The 14,055-nt window shown below is 35.5% G+C and overlaps 1 protein-coding gene across 1 annotated transcript; it reads right to left on the reverse strand.

Annotated features, from left to right (window-relative positions):
* Nucleotides 1-12,631: 12,631 nt before the first annotated feature.
* Nucleotides 12,632-13,593, reverse strand: LOC136816565 (uncharacterized). The gene is made up of 3 exons (XM_067072906.1): nucleotides 13,530-13,593; nucleotides 13,250-13,368; nucleotides 12,632-13,049 (listed from the first exon to the last, which is right to left on the reverse strand). Exons 1-3 carry the CDS (start codon nucleotides 13,543-13,545, stop codon nucleotides 12,735-12,737), a joined length of 450 nt encoding a protein of 149 aa, XP_066929007.1. The 5' UTR covers nucleotides 13,546-13,593; the 3' UTR covers nucleotides 12,632-12,734.
* Between the last annotated feature and the right edge of the window lie 462 nt (nucleotides 13,594-14,055).

The raw sequence follows: 14,055 nt of genomic DNA on the forward strand, positions 1-14,055 counted from the left end.
GCAGTTCTTCCTGCACCTCTACAATACAGATCTCTCCAGAGACTGCAGATAGAGGAATTGGCTTACAACCACAATTACGAAACGACAATAGTTTTATCAGAGGAGGCGAAAGAAGAACTAGATTGGTGGTGTCAGAACCTCCAGTTAGTCAATGGAGTCTCCCTAATGTCTCCTCCACCTCAACTTATAATAGCCTCAGATGCATCCCGTCAAGGGTGGGGGGCACACTGCAAAGGCCAGGAGACTGGGGGACAGTGGTCAAGATTGGAGACAGAACTCCACATAAATTGCCTAGAACTCAAGGCTGCCAAACTGGCAATCTTGTGCTTTCACCGAATGTATCCAGTCTTATCCATTCACATTCGGATGGACAATATAGCAGCACTAAAATACCTGATGAAAATGGGGGGTACAAAGAGCAAAGAATTGACAAAAATAAGCAAAGAAATCTGGAAGTATTTACTGGACCACCAGATCACGATTACTGCCGAATATCTACCGGGGGTTCTCAATGTGGAAGCAGACAGAATGTCAAGAAACGTGAAGGATTCAAGCGAAAGGAAATTGAATCGAAAAGTGTTCCAAGCAATTTGCAAACACAGAGAGACTCCTCCAGATTGACAAGCCAGCTGCCCCTTTACTTCTCATGGAAGATAGACCCGTACAGCAGGGGAGTGGATGCATTCCAGCCAAGCTGGACACACCTTCGGGGCTACGCGTTTCCCCCCTTTTGCTTGATAGGAAAAGTACTGTGGAAAGTACGGTCAGAAAAGGCAACAATTTTACTGATTACTCCAGCATGGCAAAGCCAACCTTGGTACCCCCAGTTACTACAACTTTCAGTGCGAAAACCACTTCTATTGCCACAGAGGATCGATTTACTAACCAATCCCCAAGGGGAACATCATCCAATGATAGTCAACAGGAGCATGCACCTAGTGGCATGGAAAATTTCAGGGATAACCTCAAAACAAGAGGCATTTCGGCGAAAACTACCAATCTTATCTCAGCTGCCCGAAGAGAGGGAACACAAGCTCATTACAAATCGGCCAGGGATAAGTGGTGTAGCTGGTGTGGTAGGAAAAACGTTGATCCATTTCGAGGTCCTGTAGAATCTGTCTTAGAATTTTTGTCTGACTTATTTGACCAAGGTTTGCAATACAATACTATCGCAGGATATAGGTCTGCAATATCTGCCTATCATGATGTGGTCAAAGGAACGTCAGTGGGAAAACATCCTTTAGTGTCGTCATTATTAGCTGGTATTCATAATAAAAGGTTTCCTCAACCTAGGTATTTGTTCATATGGGATGTAACCAAAGTGATTAACTATTTGTCACTCATTGATTCAGAAAAAACTTCATTGAAACTGTTAACCTTTAAGTTGACAACGTTATTAGCCCTTACGTCAGCGGCCAGAGCACATGAGATTACTTATTTGAATGTTGAGTTTCTTATGTTTCGATTTTATTTATAAAATCGGGATTGCACTGCGGGCCCTTCGGGCCCTTGCACAATCCTCAAATTTTGCGAAGTTTTGCCTAAAATAACTCGTGAAAATTTAGTATCCACGATAATATAACATCTACACTTAATGTATTAGTTCTATTGCAACAAACCTTAGTTCTGGAAAAAGTAAGGGGAAATCAGGAGGTGATAGAATCGAAACAAAAGTGAATTTATTCCAGCTGAAAAAATTTGAGGCCAAAGCATACCTCTAATGGCATGTTCCATTTCTTGCAAGTAGTTTTCCGTTACCCATTTTTCGAGGACGTCAAGGCATTTTTGAAGGTTGCCTTTGACCATACCAAGTTCCTTTCTCATTTTCTTTTTCTGTAGCTTATGTTGGTTTTCAATGTTATTATTGTAAAATCGATCAGAAATTCCAAGCATTTTGCGCGATTCCAGATTCAAACATGATTGGAAGACTGGGTATTGGTGCTTACGAAACTAATTTCCAAACCATGGGATGTAATCTTTCCATGTGGATTCAAGGCTCCGAAGTTTTGCTTCAAGATTTTCAGCGTCGTCTGCGTCAGCAAGACCATCTTTATGAAAATAATAATCTTGTGCTCCATATAAATCGGCCATTACGTTATTTTGAATGCGCTGATTGGCACCCATTTTAGTAAGTTTAAATTCAGTTCTTTCTTGAAGGTGCTGTGTGCACCAAAGATTTTCAGCAGTTGTGAAAACACTTTTCATGCCGTTGACTGTTGCCTTGCCAAGGTCATGTCCAATCTTTTTGATTAGGGATAATTCAGGGTTTTCTTTGATAATCTCGAGTCCAAAGCAGAGGAATTGCGGTTCATCTTTTCTAAAGTGCAGCATCATTGGTCCTGGAAATGACGCGTGATTACCCTTCAAATCAACCAATGCCAAATTGTGATAAGAGGTGTCTGTTAACCAAAGTCCTGGCACGATTTTAAAGGTTGTGTCTATGCCGAATATGCTGTTACCTTCAACACAAAAACGCTCTATGTCAGACATCATGTAGTCCAGGTAGAGAAAAGCCGTGTAGCGGTCGTCTGAGATATTGACAGACTTTACAAAGTTTTTCTTTCGTCTAACTGCTCTTTGGAGGATATCAAAGCTCTGACATCATGCCATCGTCTTTGTTCATTGAATATCTTAAATTTATGATGCTTTTCAAGCTTAATTTAGAGTTCGGTTCCTCGTTTTCCTTATTGTGATGGAAATATGCTTGTTCACACGATTTTCCTGATTTGAGGTTTTCTTCTACTTCGCGCAATGCCTGTGGATCTTTCCTTGCGTAGTTTCCTAAAGTTAGGAAATAATGAAATTAAGTAACAAAGATAGTTTGCTTATTACTCTGGTTGGCAGTTAGGGTTTGAAATATGTCGTTCTTTGATAGTTAGGGTTAAGGTTTGTTGTTCTTTTTTCAATATAGTTATTTGTAATTCTTCTTAGATTGTCTGGATAGTATTTATAAACTTTAACTACTAATATGGTAGATTTATGGGTTTTTACATATCTACACATATGGTAGATTTACAATATCTACACATTAGTAGATTTACGGATTCTAATATGTACACATATGGTAAATTTACGATTTTTACATATCTACACATATGGTAGAAATAAGTGTGAGATTTGCCTGCATCAAAATACACAAGACGTGTGTCTAAAATTTTGATTGAATTAATCTTTTTTTAGGTGGGACTTCTTAAGTTGATTGTACAAGGCATCTCATAAGGTGGGAGCTGAATAAGGTGAGGTCTACCCTCGCAGCACTATCCAAAATCCCATAATTACAGACTTTACTTGAATCTTTTCAAACGGTTAGGTTAGTAAATTTTCAAAAAATGTTAATAAGCAGAGGAGGGGTGCTTATTAGTTATCCGAGGTAACAACGCTATGAATATTTGTGTTAGACTTGTTATCCCAGCCTAAAATAGGAAATTTACAAAAATTGAGTCAATTACCTTGGAGAGGGTTCTTTGTGTTGCCATGCGGAGATTCAATGAACTTCTCAACACCATTTTTCCAACGATAAAGCAAATAATAAAAATCAAGCATATTACCATCCTTCTCCAGTTCGACAATTAAATGTGTGAAATCATTGTTTTTGTTGTATCGATAATGTCTTATGACTTTATAAATACAATTTTTGTCTACATGCTTTTTCTGCCATGTAGAAGCTGGATTCTGTCTAGTGTTAATATAAACATTCCCATTCTCTTCTTTGAGGGCATAAAAACAAGCTAAGCCATCAAAATAATACAACTTTTTATTGTTCCCCCATTTGTGATAGGCACCTGTCCCATCAGCTTTACTGGAAAGTAGACTGATCTTCCGATCTATCACATTAATATTTCTTTTACTACTTTAGATGTAAGTTGGGTTTCAAGCAACATTTTTGATTTCATGTTCATTAGAGAATTGCAATATTTAATACAGAAGATAAAAGCAAGTAAATTTTTGACTTTGAGACTTTTCATAAAACAGTAGCTTTAATTCAAATTTCAATAAATTTACCTTTTGTTTTTTCTTTTTTCCTTTTTCCTCTCCAAATGGATTTGTGTTATTTGTATTAGAATCAACATAAACACTTAAAAATAAAGAATTTAGTGAAAAAGTAACAAAGTTGAGCAGCATTATGCTATAAAATACTGTAATTTACTTAAATTACCATGAAATTATACTTTTCAACTGTATTTTTTAAAAAGAATTCCTTCTCCTAAATTTCTTCAAACTTTAACCCTCTCTAAAGATGATTCCCCCTCATTCCCCAGAAAAGGGAAATGCAAAACTGAAGGATCAACAAATTACTGACTTAAAGTACCGTGGCTGATTTAGACAAGTGTGTTTGTGTTCTGTTTTAAACGTCCGGCCACGTGTCTTAAACGTCCTGCCGAGAGTTTAAAACTACCGGCCGGATGTCGAACCTCTCGCCTGGTAATTTGAACTCTCGGTCGGTAGTTTAAAAATCTGCCAGGAAAGTTTGTCATGTAGTAAATTTACGTAGGACGGCCAACTTATGTACTATAGTATCCTCATAGCATATAATAGATGGGTTATGCAGGTTATGTATGTTATGTGTACATCATAATGTATGTATATAATAGAGGTGCTATGCCGGTTGTGTATTTTATGTGTTGATCATAATGTGACAGAAAATCGAGGGTATTAGGTTTGTTGACAGCCAAGAAGATTCCTAGCTTTAGGCCTAAAGCTTATAAAGAGATTGAGCAAAAGCACACTCAAGGGACAACATTTTATGCCAAGAAGTAATCAAACAAAACGAAATAACATACATATAACCTGCATAATACGTCTATTATATGCTATGAGGATATTATAGTATATAAGTTGGCCGTCCTACGTAAATTTACTACATGAAAATCATGCCACTGTGCCCTGCAGGTTTTAAGATCCCCGCAATTTGGCTTCTTCCCTACCTACCCATTTTTGAGATCCCCTGTCCACAATTAACTAGTTTCTCCATTATAGTGCAACAATTAAATCCCCTGTAGGGAAAAGCAACTTTCATCAAGGTGAGAAGCAAAGCAAGCAAAAAAACTTGAAACCATCCCTGAAACATCCCCCCTTCAGTAATATTTTTTCTAAAATTTCTGCAATTCAAAGGTCATTCAAAGATATCATAAAATACCTTTTATTTGTTTCTTTCTCAATGCTGACTGTATCGATTTTAGTTGTATTGTTTGTATTGATTGTATTCGAGGCGAAACCAACACTGAAAGAAAGAAGAATACCAATACAAAAAAAATTGACGATTTTCTCCCATTCACGATAACATGTTGCACCCAAGAGAGAAGGGACCTACTTTAAAAAGATTTTTCTATAAATAGCATGGGAGATTAGAGGTTTCACCTTCACAATTTCAAATCACCATTATTTTGGCAATATTGGACTATTTTTAACATTTCCATGCTTTTTAGAGTTCTTTATGTGTAAACAAACTTTGTTTCTCATGGAAAGGAGACGACAAGGAGTTCAATGACAAGCTAGAATGATCCAGCTAATTTTTCCATTTTACCAGCATGATGCATGATTGGAGAATCAAAACTACGTAGAAAAAATAATGAAGCACATGTGATCAGTTTATTCTGTTTTAAAAATTGATACATTTGATACAATCATTTCAGAAATTGAAAAACTATAAAAGAGCCAGTGAGAAAAAGCGGACAAAAAGGCAAACATACTCTTTGTCAAGAAATGATGAAAACAGCTGATGTAAATCACATGTTGTTTGAAATTCCCTTTCTTGTGACTCCTCAACATGTTTGCTAAAAATAATTTTTAAAGAACTTCCTCAATTTGACCTTGGTTATAAATTTATTGTTTCTGACCAAAATATCCATTATTAGTTTAAAATCAGTTTTCTGACCAAGATAGTAACATGCTTGAATCAGCTTGAATAACATTAAAAAAAGAGTTTTTCGTTTCTCAAGGATAGATTTGAAGTATACCTGTTGTTAATGTTATTGTTGGCATCATTTCTAAATAAATGCTTTGACTGATAATCAGACTGCAATCATCTTCAACACTACAAAGACAAAATAAAATCTTATCACTTTAATTGGTCTCCACCAGGTTGATGGGATAAGGAATAAGATCTTTTAGAAACTCTTTAGCATAATTTTCGAAATAATTTAGGGTCCATTAAAACAGGCATGTTGCAAAATACTGCATTGTTGCCTAAGGACTTATTGGGAAAATTTATTTTATGTACTTTAAATGGAGAGACCGACAATATAACATATCTGACATACCTAGAGTCGTTTAATTGATTTTCCTCATCAAATGAAAACTAGAAAATAAATTTTTGTTTGCATTTAAAAATAATATTGAAAACAAGTAGCAGTCAGTATACAACAGGTCACAAAAAGGACTGAACCATCTTTTAACCAGGAAAAATACTAAGGCAATTGCAAGAAATGCTTATTTCCCTAAAAAAGGGACTTTTTCCAATTATAAGATCTACAGGCAGATCATTAGCAAAATATAAGTCAGTCGGTCAGTTGGAGGGAAGGGAATCAGGCTTTAAGTAATATTTTCAAATAATCTTGGTCGAAAATTCCATGGCTTGGCAGCAGGTTTTAGGTGCCCCCTAAGAATTCAGGTGACCCCTAAGATTTAGGTAACCCCTGGTTGTCAAATATTTTAGGTGACCCCTAAGCCAATGACATGGCAAATTTTTTCGACAATCCTTTTCAAACAATCAAACAATACAACAATTAGCTGTAGTTTAGACTATATTAGTAGTATATATTATTAGGCTAAATAGAATAAATGCCCTAAGAAATAAAAGATAAGCTAACTACTGAAGGTTCGTGTTAGATTATCAAGGTTTTGTAAGTCAGGGTGAAGATCCCTAGCCACGCAGATTTGTTATCTAAGTAAATGCAACAGGATTAAAGAATTTTTACAGATAAGGGCTGTAGGAAGCATTTTCATATTAGGGGGGCTGAAGTTTAGTGACACCGCGAGGGCCAACCATGGTTTGGACAATTATGACAAATTAAAATAGAAAAACTTTGCATTTTGCAAAATAGCCATTTTTTTAAAAATTATTGGGGGCATAGCCCCCCCCCCCCAGTTGCTACGGCACTGCAGATAATATATTAGAAATCAAATTGTCAGTTTTTGAGCATTGCTTACATTAAAATGTAAGATGAGAAAGTGCCAACCTATGGTCTGGTAGGCTGCTTATAATTCAATAACCAAATATAGAATCTAGCCCCCAGGTCCAGCTGAAAAAATTAGGTGACCCCTAACATGGTTAGTCCCCCCTAGCCACAGTAAAAAATCAGGTACCAATTGCTGCTCGACCTTTTAGCCCCACCCCCCTCAGGCCAGGGGGGGGGGTTCCAGCCATGAAATTCGTCATTCATCTTTAATGGAGTTTGTAATAAAATCTTTCATGCATAGTGTTCATGATTCTAGATTATTTTCGGCTTTTTTTAAATGACTAGTATTAGAAATTTGTGGCACAGGAAATTCAATATTATTTTTTTGTTTGCGGAAAATGCTTGGTCGGTCGCGCCTGTAGAACAACAAATGATATTATAATTTTAATTTCTTCACTATCATTAGCTTTAGCCCCAAAACAACAACAACTTTATTCTTGATTTAGAAAATGAGATTGTATGACAAATACTGGCTATGATACCATTCCCAACACTTTTTTTCAAAGAATTTGTTCTCTTTTATCTTGAAAATGAAAAAGAACAATGTCATATTGATAAAAAAGTATGCAATGTATTAAATTTCTTTGATTAAGCGTGAGAGACTGTGTGCCAAAGCAAGGACAACCTTCTGACAAAGGCGATGCTAAGCAATCCACACAGCCTGGGCTAGTATATTAACTTGTTTTTGGTATGAAAGAGAAGGAGCTGTGTGCCAAAGCAAGGACAACCTTAAAAAGGCGATGCTAAGCACTCCACACAGCCCTACCCCCAATTTCATAAAAACTTTGATTGCGAAGTGGGTCAGTTTAGCTTTAGCCCCAAAACAACAACAACTTTATTCTTGATTCAGAATATGAGATTGTATGACAAATACTGGCTATGCTGACACCATTCCCTATACTTTTTTTCAAAGAATTTGTTCTCTTTTATCTTGAAAACGAAAAAGAACAATGTCATATTGATAAAAAAGTACGCAATGTATTAAATTTCTTTGATTAAGCGTGAGAGACTGTGTGCCAAAGCAAGGACAACCTTTTGACAAAGGCGATGCTAAGCACTCCACACAGCCTGGGCTAGTATATTAACTTGTTTTTGGTATGAAAGAGAAGGAGCTGTGTGCCAAAGCAAGGACAACCTTAAAAGGCGATGCTAAGCACTCCACACAGCCCTTTTCCAAGCCCCCAATTTCATAAAGAACTTTGATTGGGAAGTGGGTTAGTTTACCTTAAGCCCCAAAAAAACAACAACTTTATTCTTGATTTAGAGAATGAGATTGTATGACAAATGCTGGCTATGCTGATACCATTCCCTATACTTTTTTTCAAAGAATTTGTTCTCTTTTATCTTGAAAATGAAAAAGAACAATGTCATATTGATAAAAAAGTACGCAATGTATTAAATTTCTTTGATTAAGCGTGAGAGACTGTGTGCCGAAGCAAGGACAACCTTTTGACAAAGGCGATGCTAAGCACTCCACACAGCCTGGGCTAGTGTATTAACTTGTTTTTGGTATGAAAGAGAAGGAACTGTGTGCCAAAGCAAGGACAACCTTAAAAAAGCGATGCTAAGCACTCCACACAGCCCTTTTCCCAACCCCCAATTTCATAAAAACTTTGATTGCGAAGTGGGTCAGTTTAGCTTTAGCCTTTCAACAACAACTTGAGAAAATAAATATTTTGTATGATCAATACTGTCTATGGGAGTTTTGCAAAGTCAACTCTTCATTGTCCGACCATAAATTGAATTCAACAATACATCTCGACATCTGATGGTTGCGCCAGTTTTCCGAAACAGATTTTGTCTGACAACGAGCAATAGAAAAAAATTAGTGTTCCAGCAATAAGCAACGGCAGCATGCTGTACTAGCCAGGCAAATAATTTTTTTTGCATCGTGCAGGGAATAAGCCAGTTCGTCCATTTGCTGAGGGAGGGAGACAGTTCACTGATATTAGTGACAAAGTAGAGGAATGGGTGATATTTGAAATATGAAAAATTGAATGACCAGAATTAGCAAAATAGTTCGTTTTTAAGATTGCTTAATTTTGGGCAGGCCGCTGCTAGACAAAAGAAGAAGCTTGTTAATAATAACAGATTGTGCGTCAATATTCGGACAAAATAGCAGTCAGAGTAGACAAACTTCCAGGCTGATTCAATTTTAGTCTAGATTCCGACGACTGTTTTGCTGTTGAACTAGAAAGTATTGGACTAGTGAGATATACCCACTAGCACCTTTTCATATACTTTTTTTAGAGAAAAGTTCTTTCATCATGAAAATAAAGAAGTAATACCTTTATAAGACCACAATCCTCTCCCCAAAAGAAAATGTCAGGGCAAATTGTTTTTCAGCCCATTTTCCACATCTTCAAATCAGAACACCAGTGTAAAGAGTGACCAAACCAGCTCACTTGACATTATTGTTATTTTTTCTGAAGGTACCGTACTTTCATCAAACAACGAGGGATAACTTTCATCACCTCCAAAGAAGATTTTTCGAATTGTAAATTGAGCTAAAAATTGTTCATTGTTTTAAAACATTAAGAATTAAGAATTATGATTTCCAACTTACTTTAATGGGATAAATTTTCGCGGGGATTAATTTTCGCGGATGAGGGATTTCCTGATTTTTCGCCACGGCGATCTTTAATTGGATTAATCGGATTCAAATTTCCTTGTAGTCAGGCAGCTGAGGTCACATAAAAAAGTACAGTAGCTACAAAGTTTGCGAACAAACTTTAAACAGTTGTTTTCAATAGATACGACCTTTCTGAACACAAAATCATCAACCGGACAGTTTGAAAATAATTACCGGACGCGTCCGAAAATATTTTCGTATTTGATGACGTCACAAGCAAAATGAAAAATTTTATGAAAAAAAGCATAGACATATTATATACCAATCGACGCGTTTTTTGACGTAGATTAAGAAAAAGGTCAGTAACTATGTCTGAAAATTTGAAAATAAAAAGTTACAAGCTTCCGAAGTTTTGATGACGTCATATTTACACTTTCTTTAGGATCGATTTTCTCGAGTTAGGTTGAGAAATCATATATATCCACTTAAAAGTCTTCTATATCGATTTTTGAGAGCTCTCGAATGGCGGTCTTAGATTTCAAATTTGAGAAGTTTTGAATTTTTTTGATTTGTTTTTTTTTTTTCGTCTCGGACAGGTAAAATTGACGTTACGGACATAAAGGAAAAGCGTTCTAACTTTTTATAGCAAAATTTTCAGATATGGTTACTGATCATTTTCTTAATCTACGTTAAAAAACGCTTCAATCGGTATATAATATGTCTATGTTGGTTCTCAAAATTTTTTCAGTTAGCCTATGGGCACGCATGACGTCATCAGGTACTAAAATATTACCGGACACGTCCGGTAAGTAATTTCAACAACTCCGGTTGATGGTTTCTAGATATTTAGGTTGTATATTTTCAATTAAAAGTGGTTTGGGATTGTTCGCACCCCGTCCAATTTTTTTGTGACCTCAGCTGCCTGTCTATTGTTTTAGCCAATTTTTAGGAAATTTACTGAGAAGAAATGCTTTTTTTTTCTTTTATCCTTTAGAGGACAAACATAAGTACATTCTGTGAAAATTTCAAGTCTCTAGTACTTTCCTATCCGGAATTATCTTGATTCCGATTTAGAGGGATCTCAAGCGGGATGAGGACGGGATAGAGGGATCTCTCGAAAACGAAAGTGCCCGATAACTGGTGAACAGTTTTATGTGTCAAAAAACTTTTTTTCCTACTTTTACATTGCTATAAGGAGACTTTATATACCAAATTTCATCTCCTTATGAGCACTACTTAAGGAGATACAAGGGAAATTAGCCAAAATAATCCCGATTTTACAAAAGTTCCAATGAAAGATCACTGTGCGCGGGGATTTAATTTCGCAGATTGGGGTTCAAATTAAAATTTTTGAAAAGGGTCAAAACATTGAAATAAAATTTTTTTCAGGAAAATTAAGAATTTTTTTTTCAAGTAATAAGAGGGTGTTTTGGAATAGGGCGAGGAGATATGTATTACAACTATCAAAAGTTGAATTTGAACTTCCATGGTGCGGAGCTAAATTTTAACAGCCTATTTGGGAAAAAAGCGGAAGAGAAATTCGGGATAAGAAAATTAAATTGATAATGAATTAGTGTTAGTTTCTCATGTCAAAACTGTTTTTTAAATAAAAAACGATAAAAATAGAAATTTCGCGGATTGCAAAAAAATTCAAATTTTTCGCGGAAACTAATTTTCGCAGATGGGCCTTTTTCAAATTTCCAATGGGACTTATTTTCGCGGAAGACACCCAAATCCGCGAAATCCGCGAAAATTGATCCCCGCGAAAATTTATCCCATTAAAGTATATTGATAAAGACCAGGCACCAGAAAAGTCTGTTATTTGGAGGTGATGAAGGTTACCTCGTCGACCCTTGTTGTCAATGAGCGCGTTATACACGGCAAAAAATACATAGTTTCCGAATCATTATTACTCCGGATAACATCTAGTAGTCTAAGTTTTCCTAATTGTATTCCTTAGATAAAGCGAACTTCGTAAAATAGCAGGAAACGTACCCCTAAGTTTTCCTATTTCGGAAATATTTAACTAAGTTATCCGATGTCGCCTAACCGAGTTTTACAACTTCGGAAATATTTGACGAAGTTATCCGATGTCGCCTAACCGAGATTTACAACTTCGGAAATATTTGGCGAAGTTATCCGATGTCGCCTAGTCGAGTTTTACAACTTCGGAAATATTTGGCGAAGTTATCCGACGTGACTTAACCGAGTTTTCCATCTTCGGAAATATTAGAATTGAGTTTCCCGATGTCGTTTGATTTTAAGTTTCCGGATTTTTCCGTAGATGTAAGATAAGCGAAGTTATCCGATTTTGGAGAACATTACGGATAAAATACCTTATTTCGCCGGAAAACTTATGATATTTTCTGATATTAGGAGTTTTCCTCAGTTCTAATAACTTTTCAAGCTAATGATAGGGGAGTACGGATATCTTTGTTTTAAAGGTATAAATGTGCAGTGAAAATGACCAATAGAAAAACTAATCTTCACGTGACCATAATTAATTTGGATTGCTGTCGGCTCTCGGAAAAGAAAGTTTACTAAAGTATGTAAGATGAGTTTTTTCACACAATGTAACACGAGAAACGTTTGAATATTATGTCATTTTTAGATATATCTTTAGTTGATCTTATATTAAAAAAGTTGTAAATATTAGTTATTAGTTATGCACTTTACAGTGCACAGTATATTTTTGTAAACTTGAAACGAATTTTTTGTATAGAATTTTTGACTGAAGATCGTGACGAAAAGTTGCGTGAAACTTTAAGTATCAAACAATTCTTATCTCAACTTCAATTTATTGTGTAAATATTAGTTATATATACATTGTGTTGTTTTTAAAATATAATAATGATTTGATGTTATAAATATTAGTTATATATACATTGTGTTATTGTTAAAATATAATAATGATTTGATGTTATAAATATTAGTTATATACAAAAGAAATACATGTGTTAATCCATGCTGTTAAATAAAAAACTTTACGAGGCAGTCTCTTCGATTGGCTGAATAAAGTTGCGTGGTAAATTTTCCGACGGCTCTCGCGTCGACGGTGGACCATCCACACGATACAATAATTTGCCACTCCGCTCCGGCTCGATCCGTTTTAAAAGATTTTCAAACTTTTCACTGCGCCAGGTAAGTTTTCGACGGGTGAGAGTTTTTATGCTTTTGTCGTCGACGTCCGAATCCTCGTCCGTGATCACATCTCCAGATATAGAATTTATCATCTCCTTTTCTTCTTCGTCGAGGTCGTCAAAGAAAGCGGCAGCCAACTTTTGTCGACGTATTGCCTCCTAGTTATGAGAAAAAAAAAAATAAATAAGTAATTGACCCGTTAAAATGTTTACCCAAAGAGGACAGCTACATGGCAGACTCAGCGTTGCTTTTGACTGCATTAATTCACTTTCTACACTTTGAGTAATATACTTGGGAAAATGAAAATAATCACCCTGGTATGCAATTAACAATTAGGGAATGTTATATTAATGTTTACCTTATTTCGTCTACCATATCGACGATTTTTCACAATTTTGAGTTTCAATTCTTCTTCTGTGAGGGTTTCTTTCTCCTTGATGCCTCTCTTTAAATTATTGAAATAGCGATTGCACGACTCTAAAGGAAAAGATACCATAATTTTGAAAAATAGGGTTTTCTTTTGGCCACCAATGGCTTAAATGTAGAATAGTTTTTTCTATCCACTTTATCCAAGTGCCAAAGTTAATTAATAAAAAAGACAATTTCCTAAGTAAAACTAAAACAATTTAAGTTCTTACTATTAACAACTTTCATTGGATAATCGTGAACGGGATTATCTCATCAATGATTTTCTTTGTAAACGTACTTTCCACCGGCATCAAATCTGTAAAAGGAAGATTAATCTAATTCTTATTTCATTAAAAAAACTTAATCTACTGGCCTCAACCAAAGGTGGAAATGAGACAAACATTATTTTAAAAACGATATACAGAGGCAGAAGCAAGAAATAAATAAAAATAATTATCAAAAATTAGTGAGCAGCATAAGAGTTTTTTTTGTTGAAATTGCCTCTGTCACACTAGTTTTTGGACTTAAGATTCCGACCCTGCTTGGGTTTAGAAAAATGACAATATGAAAAATAAATACCGTAGATTTAAAGTTCCATGTCTCTTCTTCTCCCCATTTTGGCCTTGACTGCTTTACGCACCTTGTCCTAAAAAAATTAGGAAACTAGATTTAAAACTAACAGAAGACTACATATTTTGTATTTTATTTCATTATTTTTTGTTTTATATTTCCATTTAAAACCAAACATTACTGAAA

This window comes from Clytia hemisphaerica, unplaced genomic scaffold (assembly GCF_902728285.1).
Source record: "Clytia hemisphaerica strain Z4C2 unplaced genomic scaffold, Clytia hemisphaerica genome assembly, whole genome shotgun sequence".
Classification (NCBI taxonomy): domain Eukaryota; kingdom Metazoa; phylum Cnidaria; class Hydrozoa; order Leptothecata; family Clytiidae; genus Clytia; species Clytia hemisphaerica.

Excerpts from the sequence above, each read along its gene's own strand:
- LOC136816565 (XM_067072906.1), bottom strand. Across the intron at positions 13,050-13,249 it reads GATATGGTAGACGAAATAAG|GAGGCAATACGTCGACAAAA; the intron begins GTAAACATTAAT and ends TCTCATAACTAG.